The sequence below is a fragment of the Quercus suber genome, unplaced genomic scaffold, assembly GCF_002906115.3.
Source record: "Quercus suber isolate HL8 unplaced genomic scaffold, Cork oak 2.0 scaffold_183, whole genome shotgun sequence".
Taxonomy (NCBI): domain Eukaryota; kingdom Viridiplantae; phylum Streptophyta; class Magnoliopsida; order Fagales; family Fagaceae; genus Quercus; species Quercus suber.
Window position 1 is genome coordinate 570,679 of NW_027069641.1, and position 19,495 is coordinate 590,173.

The 19,495-nt window shown below is 36.2% G+C and overlaps 1 protein-coding gene and 1 long non-coding RNA gene across 2 annotated transcripts; one reads left to right on the forward strand and one right to left on the reverse strand.

Moving 5' to 3' along the window:
- Positions 1 to 17: 17 nt before the first annotated feature.
- On the reverse strand, positions 18 to 4,799 carry LOC136061548 (serine/threonine-protein phosphatase 7 long form homolog). The gene is made up of 5 exons (XM_065778466.1): positions 4,394 to 4,799; positions 1,701 to 1,812; positions 829 to 1,595; positions 265 to 355; positions 18 to 158 (listed from the first exon to the last, which is right to left on the reverse strand). The coding sequence occupies exons 2-5, from the start codon at positions 1,809 to 1,811 to the stop codon at positions 54 to 56; spliced, it is 1,074 nt and encodes a 357-aa protein (XP_065634538.1). The 5' UTR covers position 1,812; positions 4,394 to 4,799; the 3' UTR covers positions 18 to 53.
- Positions 2,777 to 3,335, forward strand: LOC136069660 (uncharacterized). Its single transcript, XR_010630894.1, has 2 exons — positions 2,777 to 3,044; positions 3,135 to 3,335. It is a non-coding gene; the product is annotated as an uncharacterized LOC136069660 (long non-coding RNA).
- Positions 4,800 to 19,495: the final 14,696 nt, after the last annotated feature.

Consider the following 19,495-nt stretch of genomic DNA (forward strand, 5'->3'; position numbering starts at 1 on the left):
TTCCTTGGATCTCCCAAATTGACGAACGACACGATCCGGTGTATGTTTCTCTATTAGGTGGAAACACACAAGCGGCACTGTTGCCGTCCACACGGCCCTCCGGCAACGCACCACGGCGGAAGGTGGTCGAACTCAGCTTCATATGGCTGCCACACCACCTAGAACAGCCAAAAAACAAGTACAGAAGACATCAGGCTTTATATTTCAAAATTAACCAAACCTATAAAATTGTTCCTAAACGTGTAAAACAAGGCATTTTCATACCTGGCTTGGCAACATTGAAGCTAGTTGCTCGCGATACCTGTCCCTGAAGATGTGGGCGGGCCTATTTTTCTTGTTTGGGACCCACAACCACCTAGCACAATCAAGAACAATGGATCAATATCTACAACTTTCCTACGAAGATAATGTTATGATTAAATCTATAATGTAATCACATATATCAACTAAGATAATGTTCAATTAATAATATCACTAGAACTTCAACAGTCCCTATAAAAAACAAAGCACATACAAGGCACATGACAGTCACAAAGCTGTAGAAGTTATTAGTTATCACAACACAATATTAAAAATACTATTTTTTCACACCCAAGCACATTTTCACAACAATAATGGACTCTCTAAAAAATTTCCAATTCATCAAGGGTTGCCCAAAACTGCCTTTATAAAAAACAATTAGTTGCCCAGTCCACCCAAAAACAAAAATAAAAAATAATTCACCGACAAATAATAATTACTTAAAAAGAAGGTGTAGTGGGTGTTGGAAGGGAGAATGCACTATGTCCAAAATAAAGGGAGTGGGGATGGGATTCAAGAAAGACTTACTTCAGGGCCAGTGGAGCACGCACTGGAGGACCGTAAGCACCCACTGGCGGGCCACGCTCAACTGCCGGGCACAAATAGGGGAACCTGGCCCATGCCCAATACTGGACCAATAGTAAGCACCCACCGATCTGACTGGTGCCCCTATCGCTTGCCTTGCATAACTCTCGGTACAACCATGCAAGGCAAGCACTTCCCCAACTGTACATATGTGGGTTGCGAAGATCCTCCAACTGCTGTACCCACATTAGATGTACCCTATCGCCGGATTTGTCTGCAAATATTGTGTCCCCCAGTAGCACTAAGATGTAGCATCGTGCGTACTTATGCACGTCATCCTCTTCAGCATTAGCCGGCAATGGACCAGCAACTTGCTCCAAAAGTCGGCTTATGAGAATCCTCTGCCCATCTAATTGCTTATGCTGGTCTTGATTTATAGGTGCAAACCCAAGGAACTCCCGGCACACCGCTGGCCAGGTTTTCTGCGTGCTCCCTGTTATAGCGTCACCATCAACAGGAAGCCCGAGAAGAACCTCCACATCCTGCAATGTGATACTGATCTCACCATGTGGCGTGTGGAAGGTGTGCGTCTCGGGTCGCCATCGCTCCACTAAGGCCGTTATTAAGCCATGGTCAATCTCTCTGCCCGGGATCCAGAGGAGTCCCTCCAAACCAAGTGCCTTCATAATGTTAACGACTCGGTCGTCCACCATTGGCTCTCGATTGGAGAACTCTAAACTACGGCTGTGGCAGGTAAGGGTCCCTGGATCCTGCACAAAACAGAACCATGGATTAATATTTGACAGGTGCAGCGTATACATTGTATGAATTAAATGCATGTACATAATGCATAAAGATTTAGTGTTGCATTTTACCTGCCCATTCCAAATAGCTTCAGACCGATGGTTGGGCTGCTGTGTCAACAACGTCGTGTCACTGGGTCCAGGGTCTGCATGGTTAATCCGTGCAACATTTGCAGCAGCCATACTGTACAAAAAAGGTAAGTAGTTAGCAACATTTGCAGCAGCCATACTGCACAAAAAAGGTAGGCAATGCAAATACAAGTACACAATCAATGACTACTAAATCAAACCCAACAAAGCACTACTCCATTCACAAAACAAACCAATTCAATCCAGTGCCACAAAACAATAAGCATTAATATGTCCAAGCAAACCAGAGATCACTAACAAAATATCATTATAACTAACTAAATCAATGCCAATACAAGTAAAGTACAATCAAAAGTGAGAATCATTTTGATGATGAAACTTTACAACTAATTGTGATAGTTTAAAGTAGTAATGGATCAAACTTTTGAAAGATTCCTAGGACCTTAGGTTTATGACTTGGAAAAGTTTTTCTTTTGTGATGCAAATAAGAGGTTCATGTGTTAATATCCATATGGATACTTATTAAATAAAAAGTGTTAATATCCATATAGAGTTCCTAATTGTGTACTTACTCAAACTTTCTTGCCAATTTTCAAAGTTGACAAATTTATAATGTACGAGTGTTTTCTGCTAGGTGGGGGAAAAAAAAATCTCTGCACAAACCCTAGATGTACTATTTGACTTGCATTTTTTGCTCATTTACTACTTGTGAGTCTAGACTCTAGTGAAGAAGCTAATTGAGTGGATGAAGCTGCATGAATATGCCTTCCTTTCAAGAAGGGGAGGGTGAAACCTGTTCCCTTTCTCTATGGGATGCTATTGAGACTTATCTACCCTTCAAAATTATCATTGCCCATGGTTAGGTGGTAATTTGAGAATATATGGTTTAGAGGATAGGGAAAGGCACTTGCTTTTTTTTTTTTGTCTTCTATTAATATAAACTGTATCCGTATATGGTCAATCTCATGTATGTGATTTGGACTCTGGATGCAGTTGGTGTAATTCATTTGAAGATGCCTCATATGTACATGTGTGCTCAGTTAGATCATTCTTGTACAAGGTTGTTCATGCATACAATGACTGATACTTGAATGATCCTAAGTCCTAAAGTGACAATGTTCTTGTTGAATTTTTATAATTAGAAAAAAGGGCACAACTGGTTGTGCTTGAAGGCAAGCGCCGAAATGTATGGGAGAGTGTTTGGTCTGATTCTTGCTTAGATTTGCATCTGATGTCTTCTGGGGCAACACAGGCAATGGTTCATGCATGGCTGCTCAACATATGCTCTGTTGTGTTTGAAGGCCGTGAATTGCCAAAGCTATTAAGGTATTAATTTGTCCACTATATGCTTATTTATTACTGTTTGGACCATGGTTACAATTAAAGAGTTAAACTGTGTCTTTTGCTCTCTGCCAGCATTTTGACAGGATGGGGCAAACATAGCAAAGTAGTTGGTGATGGCACACTAAGACGGGCTATTGAGGCACTTCTCACTGGCATGGGTGCCCCTGTTAGTAGCTTTATATTTATATTTTTGTTATGTTATGCAATTATTTGTATCAAAACATACTCTTAAGGGGGCAAATTAGAATTCATTCATTGAACAAATTGCCAGTATCATGTATGTTAGAAACTCTGGTCATCAATCTAACAGTTTAGAGGGGATGATATCCAACTTTGTAGGATCCAATGAGGGCAAATGATTTTCTATTTTGTTGGCAAAAAAAAAAAGGGCAATTTTTTTTTTTTAAGATTTCTACCCAAAAGCCTAAAAGATTATGGACCAATCAAACATCTCTAAGGCAATGTAAGGGCAAAAGCCATTCTCAAAACTTTTCATGGGTAGGCATGTCTTAAGCTGATGGCAGCTCAAAGTGTCTAGGACATAGTTAATTAAATATTTAATTTCACAACTTGCTGACTTGTGCTATCATGAGTGGTGGTCATTTTTTGTCCACTACTAATATGGACTCACCACTTTTCATCTATTGCTCATAATCACACAAGTCAACAAGTTGTCAAATTGAGTGTGTGTATTTGCAAGCTCCATGGGGGGGGGGGGGGAAACTAAACCATAAGCTTCTATTTATTTATGAAATGTCAGAAATCTTACAAGACTTAAAAAATAAAAATAAAAAATTAATTGGAAGACTTATATTGAATATTACAAGTTTACAATGGTTGGTGTTTCCTCAACCCGTGCAATGCATTCCAAGCTAGTTAGTTGATATCACAAATGCTAATGTGTAAGTTGTGATTAAAACAACATAATTTTTACATAGGTTCTTATTACACTAATTACAACAATTATCTCTTGTTAGTCCTCCATGAACCTAGACTGTACTCCTTTCTTCGGTGCCAAACCCAAACTTAATTAAAAAGAGCATAAACAAACACAAAGTCTTTCCTCCACAATCATCAATACGGGAGGGAGAAATTGTTAGAACAAAGTAAGTAAACAACGGCCATTTTGAAACTTGAAAAGTAACATTTCCTAAAATAATTTATATGGGTTTATCCTATTTCCACAAGTTTATTATTATTACTTGTTAAAGATAAAGATTTGAACAAAACAACATCAATAGAAAAAGAGTCTAAAAAATTTATGAAAAAAAAAAAAAAAACCCATAATATGTAAATGATTAGATGATTATAGAAAAGGGAGAGGGAGAGACCTGGAGGTGGCGGAGCTTGATGTGTTCCCAGACCTTCTTGACGGCGTGGGTGCGAGAGGACTCGGTGGCGCCGTCGAGGAATTTTCCGAGTTGAGGAGAGAACTGAACCACCTTCTGACTGCCGATGTTGGAACGAGCTTTGGTAGCAGTGAGAGAGACAGATCGCCTGTGTGAGTGAGCGAGAGAGAGAGGGAGGCTGAGGTGAGGTGTGCGACTGAGAGAGGCTGAGGTGAGGCTGACTGAACTGAGAGCGGGTGAGTGAGAGAAGACGAGAGAGGGTGAGTGAGAGTGGAGAGTGGAGAGTGACTGAGAGAGGCGTTTAATCTGAAAATATCCTATTAAAACTCGACTTTCAGAGAGTCGAGGTCCAAGTGGCGCCACGTCAACGCCAAATGGCGTCTACGTGGAACTCGAGTTTTAGAAACTCGAGTTTTATGTGGATGCCACATGGTATCACGCCACGTCAAACAGCAAAAATCGAGCCTCAAAAAGTTGAGGTCTGAGCGCAAAATTCGAGTCTCAAAAACTCGAGGTGTTACTAATTTATATTGTTTCCAAACCGGGCCAACTAACTATATAGTTGGCTAATTATAGGTAATTACCCATTTCGTCCGAGCCTGGGATTAGATCCTAAGTATCTTTGGTATATTTTCTTTAAGTCAGAGTTAGCCTTTTATCACCTCATTAGGATTTTAGTTTACTAGTCTAATTAGGAGTTTGTTTACTAGTCATAGTAGGATTTCTAGTTATCTTAAAAAAAGTTAAGATCTAGAGTCTTATGCATCTTATTTTACTGAGTTGATTAATAAAAATATTGAGCATTTTGAGTATTGAGGCACACTGATCTTATTGTTCTTTTTCTTCTTTTCTCTTCTCTTTTCTTTTTATCTTTCTGCATTACTATTCACGAGTACTGCTGATACAGCCCCTGAAGAGTATAGATTTCTCACTTTCCCTTCTTCCATAGTAGAACATGATACATTCGAAAACAGATTCGCTTAGCTTATGTCTAGATTTATGATAAGACAAAGTAGGGTGTGTAGTAATTTTAAAAAATGGTAGCCTGGTCTCTTTTGGAAAATGGTTGTTTGAAAACAGGAGTCCTAAGGGATACCTCTCACAAGTGGAAATGCATGTCTTGGCTTTCTAAATAACACCCATGAAGATAGCTTTTTTAGAGATTATTTGAATGACCTTGCTTAAGGGATGCTTATAGTTATCTCCTTCTATAAGTTGTAAATTTTACAGTTGCATTTTAAGAGAAACCTACATTAGTTTTTCGGTATGTGTTTTGTGGACATCAAATGAAAGCTTAAGTATGCCATTCCTTATTGAGTGAGGATAAACTCCTTAGCCTGTCAGGGGTAAAATGCCCTTGGATTACCTGGTAACTGGTTCTAGCGGGTGAGGATCAGTTGTCCGTCGGAGTTTGATTAACAGTGAGAAATGTTGTACATTATGCTCTGCGACATGCAACTAATATGAGTGAAGTTCTCCTATGTCATCAAAAAAAAAAAAAAATGTATGACATTCCTTATTAAGTGAGACAACATATGTCTATGGTAATCTAAGACAATGTAGTGTCATTCACAAATCAATCCCTTGGTCCAGTGAACAATTGTCATGGTTTATGCCCTATGTCAGGGGTGACAGATTCTTGACATATAGTGCCTTTAACAAGATGATATTCATTTTTAAAATAACTTAAACAAAAACCAAGCATCCTATATCTTTTGGGCTTCGTTAGAGCTTATATCTTTTGGACTGTGTTAGGAACTCAAAGCAAGCTTCCACAAAATTACTAAATTAGTGTTACTAACCAAAGGAGGACAGCCTGTAGTGGACTGATTTTTGTTTTAGATTTTAATTTAAAATTTAGTACTATTTGTGTCAAGTTTTTATATGATATTGATTTTTAGAGTGTGCTTCACAATGGAGTGTTTCTAATAAACTCCATCTGTAATTGTGCATGTTCCCGACCATCATTTGACAATATATATACAGTTTATCTTTTAAATATGTGCCTTGACATTCATTTCTGCTAGATAAATGTGCAGCTTTCAACCATGTGCAGACATAGTCATAAATTGCCCATTAAGTAACAAGACCTCAATGCTCAATCTTTTCTTGAGTTTTTTTGTTCTGTCCTTGATTTTCATTTCTCTCATCTTCTTTGATTTATTTTATAAAATGTTTTGATATATTATATGAAGTAACAATACAATGACCGTATTAAAAAAAAAAAAAATTATATAGAAAATCAACAATTCAATTACCAAAATTGGTTTGGCTTACTTGATACATGATGGAATTTCATGACTGGACAGACAGTTACTAAATCCCTTCTCCTTTGATTTGGTAATCTATACCTGCTAAATCAGTGGCTTCATTGCAAGCAAAGCTTCCAATAAATTCTCTCCCCCAACCCTCTTGATTTGATCTCTGATATTACATGATCATGGCAAATAGGTATTTGGTATATGTAGATGAGGTTGTAGAATATAAAGAAACTACCCATGATCTTTATCATTATCTTTAAATTGTCTCAAGTTTGTTTGAATAAGGATGTAACTGCTAGTAATGATGAATATGCATCAGCTATTGGTTTATTTTTCTTCCTAAGCGAATAATGGAAATTTATTGGATTGTCTGACAGGTTAGGGCAGTGGAGGGTATAATTGGTCGCAGTTCATGGTTCAGTTAGTACTTACTGTTCAATAAGTTGGGTTTGGATTTTGGTGTATTTTTCTTAGAATAGGCACACAACATGCCGTGTTTTATCGAACTAGTGACTAATATTGATTTAACAGGAATTGTTGCCAAGCAAAGCTATTGATAATGCTTTGATACAAATAAGAACTCTTTGGATTTTTACTAAAATTAAAATTAAGTTCCTTTAGCAATGAGAACTATAGAGCAGTGGATGATTTAGTATAATTTGACTGTACAATTTTTCAGAGTATCAATTTTGGTATCGGAGCTTTACCTCGAGGATTGGTAGAAGCATTGGTGCAGGCACTTGTATTGTGGCATTTCCTTGTAATTTTTGGTAGTTTCTAGGGCCTCTTGTCTCCAAATAAATAGAAGATTATATCATAAACAATATATAAACAATATATTTCGCATCAAAGAATGTTCATTTTCAACAGGATTCATATTTTACATGATGAGTACACCTGAGGATTCTAAAGAATCTGATGAGCTGAAATGCACCTGTGGGCTTCCTGCAAAACTGAGAGTATCTGAAACTCCCAAGAATCCATTTAGGTTATTCTATAATTGTTCCAAGGGTATTCATGACGTAAGTACTTCGTTCTTTTCATGTAATTGAAAATTTTTTTGGTTAAGATTTCTGTTGATTTGCATTATTTTTGTGCTTAACACTGCCAGCAATGTGGATATTTCCGCTGGGCTGATGAACCAGCTGCAACTGGTGATAGACAAACTGATGAGCTAAATCTCATTCGCAATGAGTGCATTCGACTACAACAAAGAATGGGTGAGATCGCAGAAGAACATATGGAAGAGAAGACTATCTGGAATGAAGAAAAATCTGCTCTAATGTTACAACTATCAACTGTTCAAGCTGAGCTAGATGAAATCAAGAAAAGAATAAAGATGGCAAATGAATTTGATCTTATGCCCCCAGTTGATAAATTCTCCAAATCAGATGATGAGGCAGATGATGCAATAATCATACATACTCTATAGGCAATCATACTATGTACAGGATAAATGTAGAATCATTTTGAGCCAGTCTTTTTTGCTTATTTTGTCCACATTTGGCCTTATTAGTTGTTACATGCAGGAGGTATATTTTCATGTAACCTATAGCTAGGAATATATTCACCACTATTGCAGTGCGCCATTTCCTATGACTACCCCTTTAAGAACACACACAAAAGAAAGCAAAAACAAAATATGTGAGATGTGATTTGGCACTTGTGAGAAACAGGTGACTTCATGCCCCATACAGATGAAGGTGGTAACTCATGGCTGCCCCGTGCACTTGTCAACTGCTTCCATACTCCCTCCACGATACTATCCTGTTTATTCCCTAAACACGTCTAACCGTTAGGCATAGGCTTTCTATCGCTGCCCATGATCGAGCTAGCATGGGTGTCTTTGCTACTAAGTTAGGGTTCTTATCAGTATCATTGGGTAATCTCCATCGTGGCCTTGTCCAGCATACATAGAAGAAGTCTCCAAATCTGTTGTAGATTCATGTACTAGTAAAATAAGCAAACTAAACTTGAGCTAGTCTAGAGATAGCTTAAGGTTCTCTAATATATAAGCCATACATTATGTTTATTATAAACACAAATCAATATTCTTTCTCAAAAAAAAAAAAAAAAAAAACACACACACACACACAAATCAATAGTTACGGATGTCAGTACCGTATTTTGTCCACCCTAATCTATATATATATATATATATAAAACCGAAACCTTTAAAACTTTCATATTTTTACATATTAGCATTATTTAAAAAAAAAACTAATTAAAAAAAAAAAAAAAAACTAAAACCCTTAGCTAGTTCTCCCCAAAACAACCCAATAAAATTTACTCTCTTCAACTCCTAAACAAAACCCAATACAAAAACCTATTTCTCAGTCTCTGACTCTTTGTCTCTCCTTCAAATGCAAACACAAACTCAGCCCAACAAACACTTCAAGACCCATATGCAGGAACCCAAAAAGAAAATACCTAGACGTAGAGCTTTCTCTCTTCCCTGGCAACGGTAAGCTTGAATTGAAGAAAATGAAAGTAAACCTAACATCAGACTACTGGAACGGCTACAGGTAAAATCTTTTATATTAATTTTGGGTGTTTAATAGGATTTAGGTTCAGCTATTTTGTTTGGTTTTGATTTAAGAAATTGGTTCAGATTTTGTTTTGATTTAAAATTGGTTTTTATCAATACTCGAGACTTTAATATAGGTTCTCCCTCAATTTTGGTTCCTATCAATATATCAAATTTTACTACAGGATTGGGATATGGGTTTTGGCATTAGAATCAACCCCACATTACAGCGTATTGAGTTTGAGTCTAAAAGCTTGACTTGCACATTAAGCAATCTAGGTTGGATTATCATGGGGTGGGATTGTGGAAGCATCTGTGCTAATTAGAAATTTCAGGAGAAAGTTCCAAGGTGGCAAGATCAACATCACCGAGGACCGGCAAAAGTAATTGATTGGCCACGTCTTCAAGGGTGAGTTCGCCGCAGGAGAAGAAGAATGTGTGGGTGATGGTACACCACCAGCGAACCAAATGACGAAGGTTATAGAGGTCTCAAAAGTTGGAAAGACATCAGGAAAAGACCATGGCCTTTAAAACACCGGCCTGTTGCAACAAACCAAGAAGCTTGTATCAGATAACTCATTGTCTACCCATTCTTTCCAACCCAAGGTAGTACCTGACCCAAATTCGAAGTGGATAGGCACAGGGAGAGAAAGACCTTGACAAATGACTAAGTCAGGGATCGATGAGGCCAAGGAGGCCCAAGAAACATTGGGGTTTCGTCGACAAAGAGCGAGCCACACATGGCCTGGCAGCGGCGGCTTGTAATCACCAAGAATCTTGGGAAATGAGGATGAACATCATACCAAGGATCGATTAAAGGGCACACTCACTGTCTGGGTCGCATTGCGCCTCTTCCTCGTCGGAATGGTCCGACTTGGAGTACGCAGCCTCCTCGCCTATCTCTTGTGCAGCGGGAGGATCGGAAATGGCTTCTTTCCCTTTACGGTGGGAAGAGCCCTGGCTTTTCACCAGCGCCATAGTGTAAGGGCTTGATCAGAGTAAGGTGGGTATGAGTGTTAGAAAAGAAGAAAACAGTGGAGGAAGGAAACGGACAAAGTTTTTCTTTTTTTGGAAAGGAAAGAGTTTGTTTTTGGATTGCAGAGAGATTCAATTCTAAATAACTGGGTCATTAATACCGGCCTGAAGGGAGGTGATGGTTCAGCCATCAAGAAGAGAATGAATTAATGAAACGACGGCTATGTTTTAGAATAACTGCCAATCTGGGAAATTCAAAGAGACAACCCTGTTTGCGACAGGAAAAGAAAAAAAAATAATATATATATATATATATATACGTACTTATATATGAACGAGGTGGGGTCCACTATTCAAAAAAGCCCACAAAGGAAAAGAAGGGATAGAGATAGAAAGGATAGGGAAGTCTTTTACTCCCATATGAACTGCAGGAACGCTTCATATGTTCAGGGGGCTAAATGTTGAGGGCCATTTTGAGAAGTCATAAAGAAGGAAAGAAGCCTAGCAACACAGATCGAAAAGAAGTTGGCAAAAGATAGAAAACAAGAACCATTAAGTCCAACCGGCAGGAATAATGGATCATAGGTCCATAAAATAAATAAATGGGCCTTGAGAAAGCAAATGGTTTCAAAAGAGCCCGAAAAGAGAGAAATAGCAAATAGCAAACCTATAGGCAGTGTACGATGTGGAAAAGTAAGAATGGGCCGCGGCAGGCCCAAAGTAATGTAAGCAAAGAAAGTAGGGATTGATGGCAGGCCCATAAACCCAAAGATGAGTATGAGGTAATTGGGCTAAGGAAGCCCAATGAAGTTAGTAAAAGCCCATGGGAACACAAAGTTAGGAAAATGACTAAGGAAGCCCAAGGCAAGCAAATGGGCCAAGGATGCTCAAAGGAAAACAAAAGGGATATAGGAGCCATAAGTAAGAAAACCTATGGTCATGCTAAGCCATTAGGGAAAGAATACACTGCAAGCCTAAAAAGGCCTGGCAGGATCAAGTCATTATAGCAGGAATGACAGAGTAATATGACAGGACATGATGACAATCAAGAAATAGGCTAGAAGAAATATAAAGCCCAGTATCAAATGAAACCCAGCCCCTAAGGGGAGCAAGGAATTATAAAATAGCCCATATAAAAGGACGAAGAAGGACGGCAGACTGTGCAAGCAAGCCTCTAGACTGTGGCAAACGCATGAGCAGCAGGTAGATTTTGGACATACATGAAAGGGAAGCACACGCAAGGCCCAAGCACCACTAGCCTGTACCTAGCCAATATGGGACGTGGTGGGGTCATGGGTTAGAGGTAATAGGGTATGGTTTGGTGGTGGGGAGAGGGAAAAGACATATTCTACGACTCCTGCCCAAGCTCTTTGGGGGTATGTTCTGCTGAGATGACAGACCACCCAAAAGAAGCAAGGTTGAGGGAGGAACCGTTAGGTGCATGCCATGAAGGATAGAGAGAGAAAGCACCTACACCGTGGCAAAAAGGGTGCCACGATAGACTAATGAATAAAACAACCTGCTTTTGTCTGGCAAGGGAGAGTGGCACATAGACAAACCCTTAGTGGTCGGTAAGTACACCCAGACCAGACAAAGGTAGTTAAGGGGCAAAATAGTAAAATCTGATCACGGTAGGCACTATAAAAAAGACTCTTGCCGTGCCCAGAAAGGGGATCGAAAAAAAAAAAATAGGGGAAGATCACTAAATAAAAAAGAAAGAAAGTAAAACAAGAAAGAAAAAAGATAAGAGAGAAAACAGAAAACGAAGAGAGTTAATACGGTGGGCATGCACTAGTAAGTCAATTTCCCTCTCTCCTCTCAAAATCCTACTCTCTTCCTAAAGAGTAAAAAGGATTCCTTTGGGCACTAACCCTTCAGGTCCGGTTCCCTCAAAGCCATTAATCCCAACAGCAGGATCTTTCCTAGGAGATTAGCTGCATTGAGAGGAAGCATTCTTCCTTTTGGTTTTTTTGCTTCTGCGGACCAAACTTGACTTGATTCATATTTATTCTTAATCAACTCATATTATCACTTACTCCTCTATCCTCTTTGTAAAAGTCATTGTTATCACTGTGATTATGTTTCATAAATAGGGATTATTTGGTCATTTTCTATTAAAAGTCAGAGAACTCTGTTTTGTTGTTATTATATCTGCCTGACATAACTCATCTGAAATAGCTCTGCCTGCCATAAGTACACTCCTAGCAGATGAGGCATAGTTTGTGCACAAGCCGGCCTAAATTGAGTTACAGTTGGACTGGTCTCAACTCTCTTACTTAGAATACTCATGCCCACTACCACAGGAGGAAGCCCAGCCCAACGCACAACACAAAAAGGCCCCTACAAACCCAAACTTACCCAATTATTAATTGGGTTAAATGGGCATCAACCCAATTAGACCCAGTGATTATTGGATTTTAACTAAAAACTCATTGAAACCCATTTAACCTAAAAACAATATACCCAAATTCAACCAAACCCTTCCCAAAAAAAAAAAAAAGGAAAAGAAAAGAAAAATAAAAAAGTAAAGAAAAGAGAAACCCAGCCCTCAAACGTTTCAGGGTTTCACAAGCATTTTCTCAGCCTCCAATCAAGTCTTAGTATGAAACCCAGCAATTTCATTGAGAGATTTTCAATGAAAGCTTGAGCCCCTGAGATCAGTCTGGCGATGATGATCCTAAAGAGATCGACATCATTTTCAAGCACAACAGTAATAGCTCGATCTCAGGCACATTGGTTCTAGATCTTAACATGCTTCATGTACGGTAAGAACTTCTTGTTCTGGTTCGGGTCAATGCCAAGGCTGGCAATATTCGACCCGGACATGGTTAAGGAAATCCTTACAAAGTCAAATGGGTCCTTTGAAAAGATCAATTTGAACCCCTTGGCTAGGCCACTCTTTGGTCAAGGACTTGCTGGGCTTAGTGGTCAGAAATGGGCTATCCATAGAAGAATTGCAAACCAACCCTTCAACTGTAATCTAGATCTTTCTTTCTTGTGTTTTGAGTTTGTGAGATATAATAATTTGTAGATCTGAGAAAAAAAAAATTGGTTCAACAATGGTGGCTAGGGTACTGGTATAGATTTTGTGGTTTTCTCAGTAGTTCTGAATCATGGTTTTTGTGAATAGTGTTGAGGGGTTTTGGGATTTTTTTTATTATTTTTTATTTTTTTATGGTTAATGGATTTTTAGTCTAGGTTTGGTTAAAGGCCTTAATAAACTGATTATGGGTTTGGATTTTTCTAGGTTATACTCCACGAAGAATTTTTTTGGTTGCTGTGTTTGGCTACCAAGAAAGTGCAAGAAAAACTAGGAAATTTTTTAAACTCCTCATTTTCAAATTTTTTGTTTTTGTTTTTGTTTTTGTTTTATTTCTCTAATATGGAATTTTGGTCTTTTTGGGTTTTGGGGTATTTTGGTAATTTTAAGATTTGGGAGTATTTTGGTCATTTTTGAAGATTTTAGAGTATTTTGGTCATTTTCACTTTAGTGGCATTTTGGAATTTTGATAATTGGGTAATTGGGTGAGTTGGGGTTTACCCATAATAATTGGGTTGGGTTGGATTTAGGTTAGAAGTAACTAGTTAAATGAGTTTTAATGAGTAAATGAGTTTTATATACCCACCTAATTATGTCCACCCCAAATCTACCCAAACCCACCCATTTGACACCCCTAGTTTTTGGATTATGAATCTTTTGAAATGGTGTGGTGGGTAAAGGTCACAGATTCAAAGATATGCCTGCAAGGACCAGATTTGAATTCCAAGCCCAAGATACGAATGGACTTAGGCCCAAAAAATAAAAAACAATAAATTTGTAGAGAATGGGTTGGAAAACTGGGCTTTAGTTAATCAAACAACAAGTTAGGTAGATCTTGATGACAAAAGAGTGAAAATAAACAAGTTCAGACTAAAAAAAAAAAGTCCTCGGCAAAGTCTGAGGAGACTGTTCTTATATATTCTTCTTAAGTACGGTTACAAGTTTGGTTTTTGATTGCTACAGTGTTTCTTTCTTGATTCCTTACATTATATATCCCCCCTTGATTGATCTTGGCCCTTCATTTGTTGATCATCCGGGTTATTACACAAGTGCCTATCCCATCAGACATTCTCTCTGGCCTTCTATGAGTTCAGATAGCCTAGGCATCACTATTTAGGGGTCTTCTCCACATAAATGCGGCCAGAAAGTTAACTGCAATGCATTTAATGCTGTGGCAGTAGCTTTTTCTCAAATACCTCTGAGCCTCTTCCCCTCTTGCACGTTTATAATACACTATCCCTATCAGTAAAACCTCCTAGAAGGTCACTCTAATCAACATGATATACCCTTGATCTGTGCTCTGTTCATCCGAGGAGATACTGGATCCTCAGACCACCTTCCTAGCCTTTCTGGTTATATCTTACTCATGGGGTTATGAGCTTAACACCCCCACTACTATTTATCCGTCCTCAGACCATCCAACGTTCTTGGCCAAGGCTCAAGGCCCAATATACAATTTTTGGGCCCTTATCCCAACAATACCAATAATTGATTTGCATTTCCCTTTTAAAAAATAAATTTTGTTTTTAATTTTATGATGGGTTTTGGAATTAAAAGAAAATACGAAGAAGAAAAAGTAGATTTCACATGTTTTTTTATGTTTTGCAAAGTATGTCATGTTGGAATTTTTTTTTTGTTTTTTGTAACTTGTATTTATTTTGAGGGACCAAATAGGTGATGGATACAGTTGACATAAATTTTTGTGCTGAGAGGTGTTGGATTTGATTGGTTAGATCAAATTGAAAATTCTTTGGCCCTTTGGTTATATCTAGGAGTATTTAACCCTTTGTGGGAGGAAAAGTGCATAATTTTATTAAATAAATTTAAGGCTTGTACTTATCTGTAATGTGGCGATCATGACAAGTTTGGATGCTTCGTTTTTGAATTAGTGAAGAGGATTTAACAAGCCATTTTGAATTTGTAAATCACTATGATAGAAGGAAGCTTTAGAGTAAGTATTTAGGATAATTTGATAGAAAACTTTTCATCCTTACTGAAACAGTGAAATGGCTGTTTACCTAATTGTTCTATAAAAAACATAGCAATTATTTAATTTTTTGTTGACGGGTTGGTTTGATTTTATTTAAACTTTGTATTACATGTTGATATTGGTAACATAAATGTGCATACATATGTTTTGTTTGAAACATAATTTCCAATTAGCTTTTGTATAGCAGATAGTTTAGCCTCACTATAAAAATTGCTGGTGTGTCTTGAACTGAGTAGAATTTATTTAATTCAGCAACCTACTTATTTTAAGATAAGTGTTAATGTAATTTAAAAGTTCCACTTATTAAGCCAAGAGTAACAGCTTTTGTATTTAAATCTTTTTGAGATTAGTGTGGAGCATTTCAGTTAAAAAGAAGCTTGGATCTGCCACAAGCCAAAAAATATATTAATACATAAATAAAAATTTTTGGCTAAAAGAAGTTTTTGTGTTTTGATTTTCCCAATTGTAAAAATTGGCTTTGTCATAACTAAACGAGCATATCTTATAACAAATTGATGACATCTAATTGAATCTTCTTTGTTCATGAAGGTAGTAAATAATGAACTTTTTCTGTGATCATGAAGAACCAAGTAAGGGTTTCCACCAGGTATACAAAATTTGTTAACTCTAACAAATTTTAGCAATTTGGGAAAACCTTTTAACATTTTTGGCAGTTATAAATAAACAGTACAAAAATGTGAATATGAATTTGAAATTCAATTAATTTGTATTAATATTATTCTTGAATTACAAAGTTAGAATTCAATTTGCGTTTGTAAAATTACCATCAAAGTTTGAGAATTTGACTTTTAATTGTATTGTGGTTCATCTATTTGATTTTTAAATAGTTTTTATGTTTGTATTTGTGATTAATATGAGTCTGGATGCTACAATGGGTCATGAGCCGTACTCACAACCTATCCAAGCATCAACAATAGCAACAATGACAATGACACCAAGGTACTCTAAAGTCTCTATCCCTAACTTGGCTATATTTTTAAAATACTCTTGCAATCACTTTGGTCCTACACATCTACTTCTCTATTTGGTAACCAAATTTGGTTTTATTTGTGGACCTAAATTTCAGTTTCTTTGTTATTTGTATATATCTGTATATATTATATCTTGATGTTGTTTAGTCATTTTATCTTCAATCATAATTGCAAATTGTTCATGAAATCCTTGATTTGAAAGGAATTGTCTTAGAGTGGTTTATAAGTAGATTTTAATACGGTAGAAACATAAAATCAAATTTCCATTTTAAATGTTGGTTGCATCAATCTTGATGCTAGAGTTTAAATTGGTGAATGGTCATTGCTTAATACTGCCAAGTAAAATAGATTTGGCACTTAAGTTTTTGCTATAGGGAATTTCAGACTTTGGTCTATGTTATTTAACTTGACTTATGGTCATCTTTTTCTATATCTCACAAATGACATATTTTTCTTTGAAGTGATTGGCATTATTAAAACATGGGCCTTGATAAAAGAAAGTTAGTGGTTGTACATCATGCTGAGTGTCTCACATATTATCAGTATCTTTTGGAACTTCAGGAAAATTGGGAACATGTTAGAAAATTTTCCTTCCTATTTCAGTTCTGCATTGACATACTTTAATATTTACACTCATTTTTAGGCATTGTATTTGATAATCTTCACTTGATTATTTGTTGTCTTTGTGTACTATTCAATCAAAATGCATAATTTAAGTTTTGGGGCCATCAAAGTTGCTGGCATGGAAGGACATATATTCCAATCCTTCATATGTAAGCCTTGAACTCATTTCTAAATATTACATGTACGTTGATATTCTTGTAGGACCTTTATGCACTCCTTTCTCACCACCACATTCATTTTCTTCTTATGCAATCCTTACAGCAACTTTCTGTTTGTTTTGTTGAAGGATTCATTAAGATGCTTCTTTATTATTTTATTTTCCCCCCATCTTAGAGTTATGTGCAAGTGCAGCTCATGTGGGTCAAAGAAGTATACACCTAGAATATCAAATTCTACCTGAATTGTTATTAGGAATTTTCATTTTCTAGGTTTTGTTACTTTTTTATTTTTCATTTAGGTGGCACTCTCCATATTTATGTAAAGAGGTTAGTATTTTATTTTAAGCCTTTGTGTTTTAGGCAATCTTTACACCAACCTGTACAATTCCATTAAGACAGAAACTAATGATGTTTCATAGTTATCAGAAGGACAAGATCACAAGGACTCATGTTGAAGGTCGAGCAAGTTTGGATTGTAGCTGTTGACTCAGGTAGAGAGGTAGAGTGTCAGAATAGAGCAATGGAAGAATTGTAGTTATGACTATATAAACGACAATGTTTATATTTAAAACAGCTATACTAACTATACTTTAGGATTAGTTTAATTCATAGCTATTATTTATATACACATGTATTAATCTGATTGATTGTAGAGGCTAGATTCGTATATTGTGGAGTTAGTAAGAAGTTAGTTACTTAGACTTTGTATAAATACTTGATGTACTTTTATTTTCTTTCAATGCAATATAGAATTCACTCATCAAATTCTCATAATAGTTACTTTGTTGTCTTAAATGACATAGAGCCTCAATGAAAGAGCTAGCAAGATGTTCTAAAATATTGGCACTTGAAAAGCTCAAAATTCCCTTTTTAACAATTTTGAGTCCAACCTTAGGAACAAACTCTGGCAACCATGGTACGACTCCACCATGCAGGTTAACCCTATCCTCTAAGAATTTTCCTGTGCATCGCACGGGTTAGAGACTAGTTTTCTAAAAAAAGTCTAGATTATAGGTTTTGAAATCCTACCAACAAGGCATCTAGTATTTCACCTCAAGATGAAGAAAACAAATAAAGAAATATTACCTTCTTGTTGCTTCAACATATCTTTAACATGAAAATTAGTTTTTACAGTTAATTCTATGATGAGTTTGAGGGTTACTAAATCTTGGCTTCACTTATTTATGTTTATTGCTTTATGATTTGATGCATCTTTTTTATTTATTTAAAATTAGGAATTCACAAGATATGTTATGTGTACTTGCTAAGGAGTAAGTTGAGGCTTTGGGAGTGTTTAATCATTCAAAAAAAAAATATATAATTATTTTGTAATTATAAGGAGTAAGTTGAGGCTTTGGGAATGTTTAATCATTATAAAAATAAATAATTATTTTGTAATTATAATATAATGTATAATTTGTTCTCTAAAATTTTTTGAAAATAATTTGTTATTCCTAAAAATTAAACAATTTCTATTTGATCCAATTAGGTCTACTTCGTTTCACTTTAGTCCCATTCAGTCCATTTTGATCCACTTCAATCCATTTTTGTGCACTTACATATAGAGAAAATACATTTTTGGGTTGAGAGAACATATTCTAAATCTAAATTTATTATATATATATATATATATAGATCTTAAACTTGTAATATCTAAAATCCTTAAGTGTGACTTTTATTGTTACTATACTTTTGTTTAGTCACATTAATGTAGCATTTCAATTCACTTTAGTCTGGTTAAATTTAAGTGAAAGTGTTTCTAAACACGAAAGTAATGAATATACAAATCTAATTTTTAGAGCAGTTGTTTTAAAGTCATTACTTTTAAATGAATTACTTGAGGTTGATTATACCTTCAAGCAAAAATATATATAATTTTTATTTAAATAAATTATTCAAATTCTTCATTCTCTTAAAAAGAGATTATTATGATAATCAAAACTTATAGCAAACTTATAATGAATATGTATCATTTATTCTCTAAATTTTGTTGTACATAATTTGATCTCCCTCAAAATTGAACAATTTCAAAAATTAATTTCCATCACTNTCATCAATTTAAACTTGTATTTTCTCATTTAGGTACGCCGAATTAGACCGAAATGATCTAAAATAGACAAATAATGGACTGAATAAACCAAAGTGGACTAAATTGGACCAAATAGGCTTAAGTGGACAATGGACCAAATTGGACTGGAGTGGCCTGAATGGACCAAAATGGACCTAATTGGATGGAATGGACCAAAGTCGGTCGAACATGACTGAAGTAGACCAAATGGACCAAAATACACTGAATAGGACAAAAGTGGACCAAAAATGGACCTACTTGAGTTGAAGTGGACCAAAGTGGGTTGGAGTAGATCAAATCGGATTGAATAGATAAAGTGATAATAGACCGAAATGGATTAAATGCTTATCAGTATTAGTATAGTCAATTTTTTTTTTTTTTATATAAACTCAAATTCTTACTTCCAAAATAAGCAAGTATTAACTCAAATAAGAATCAAATTGAAACTG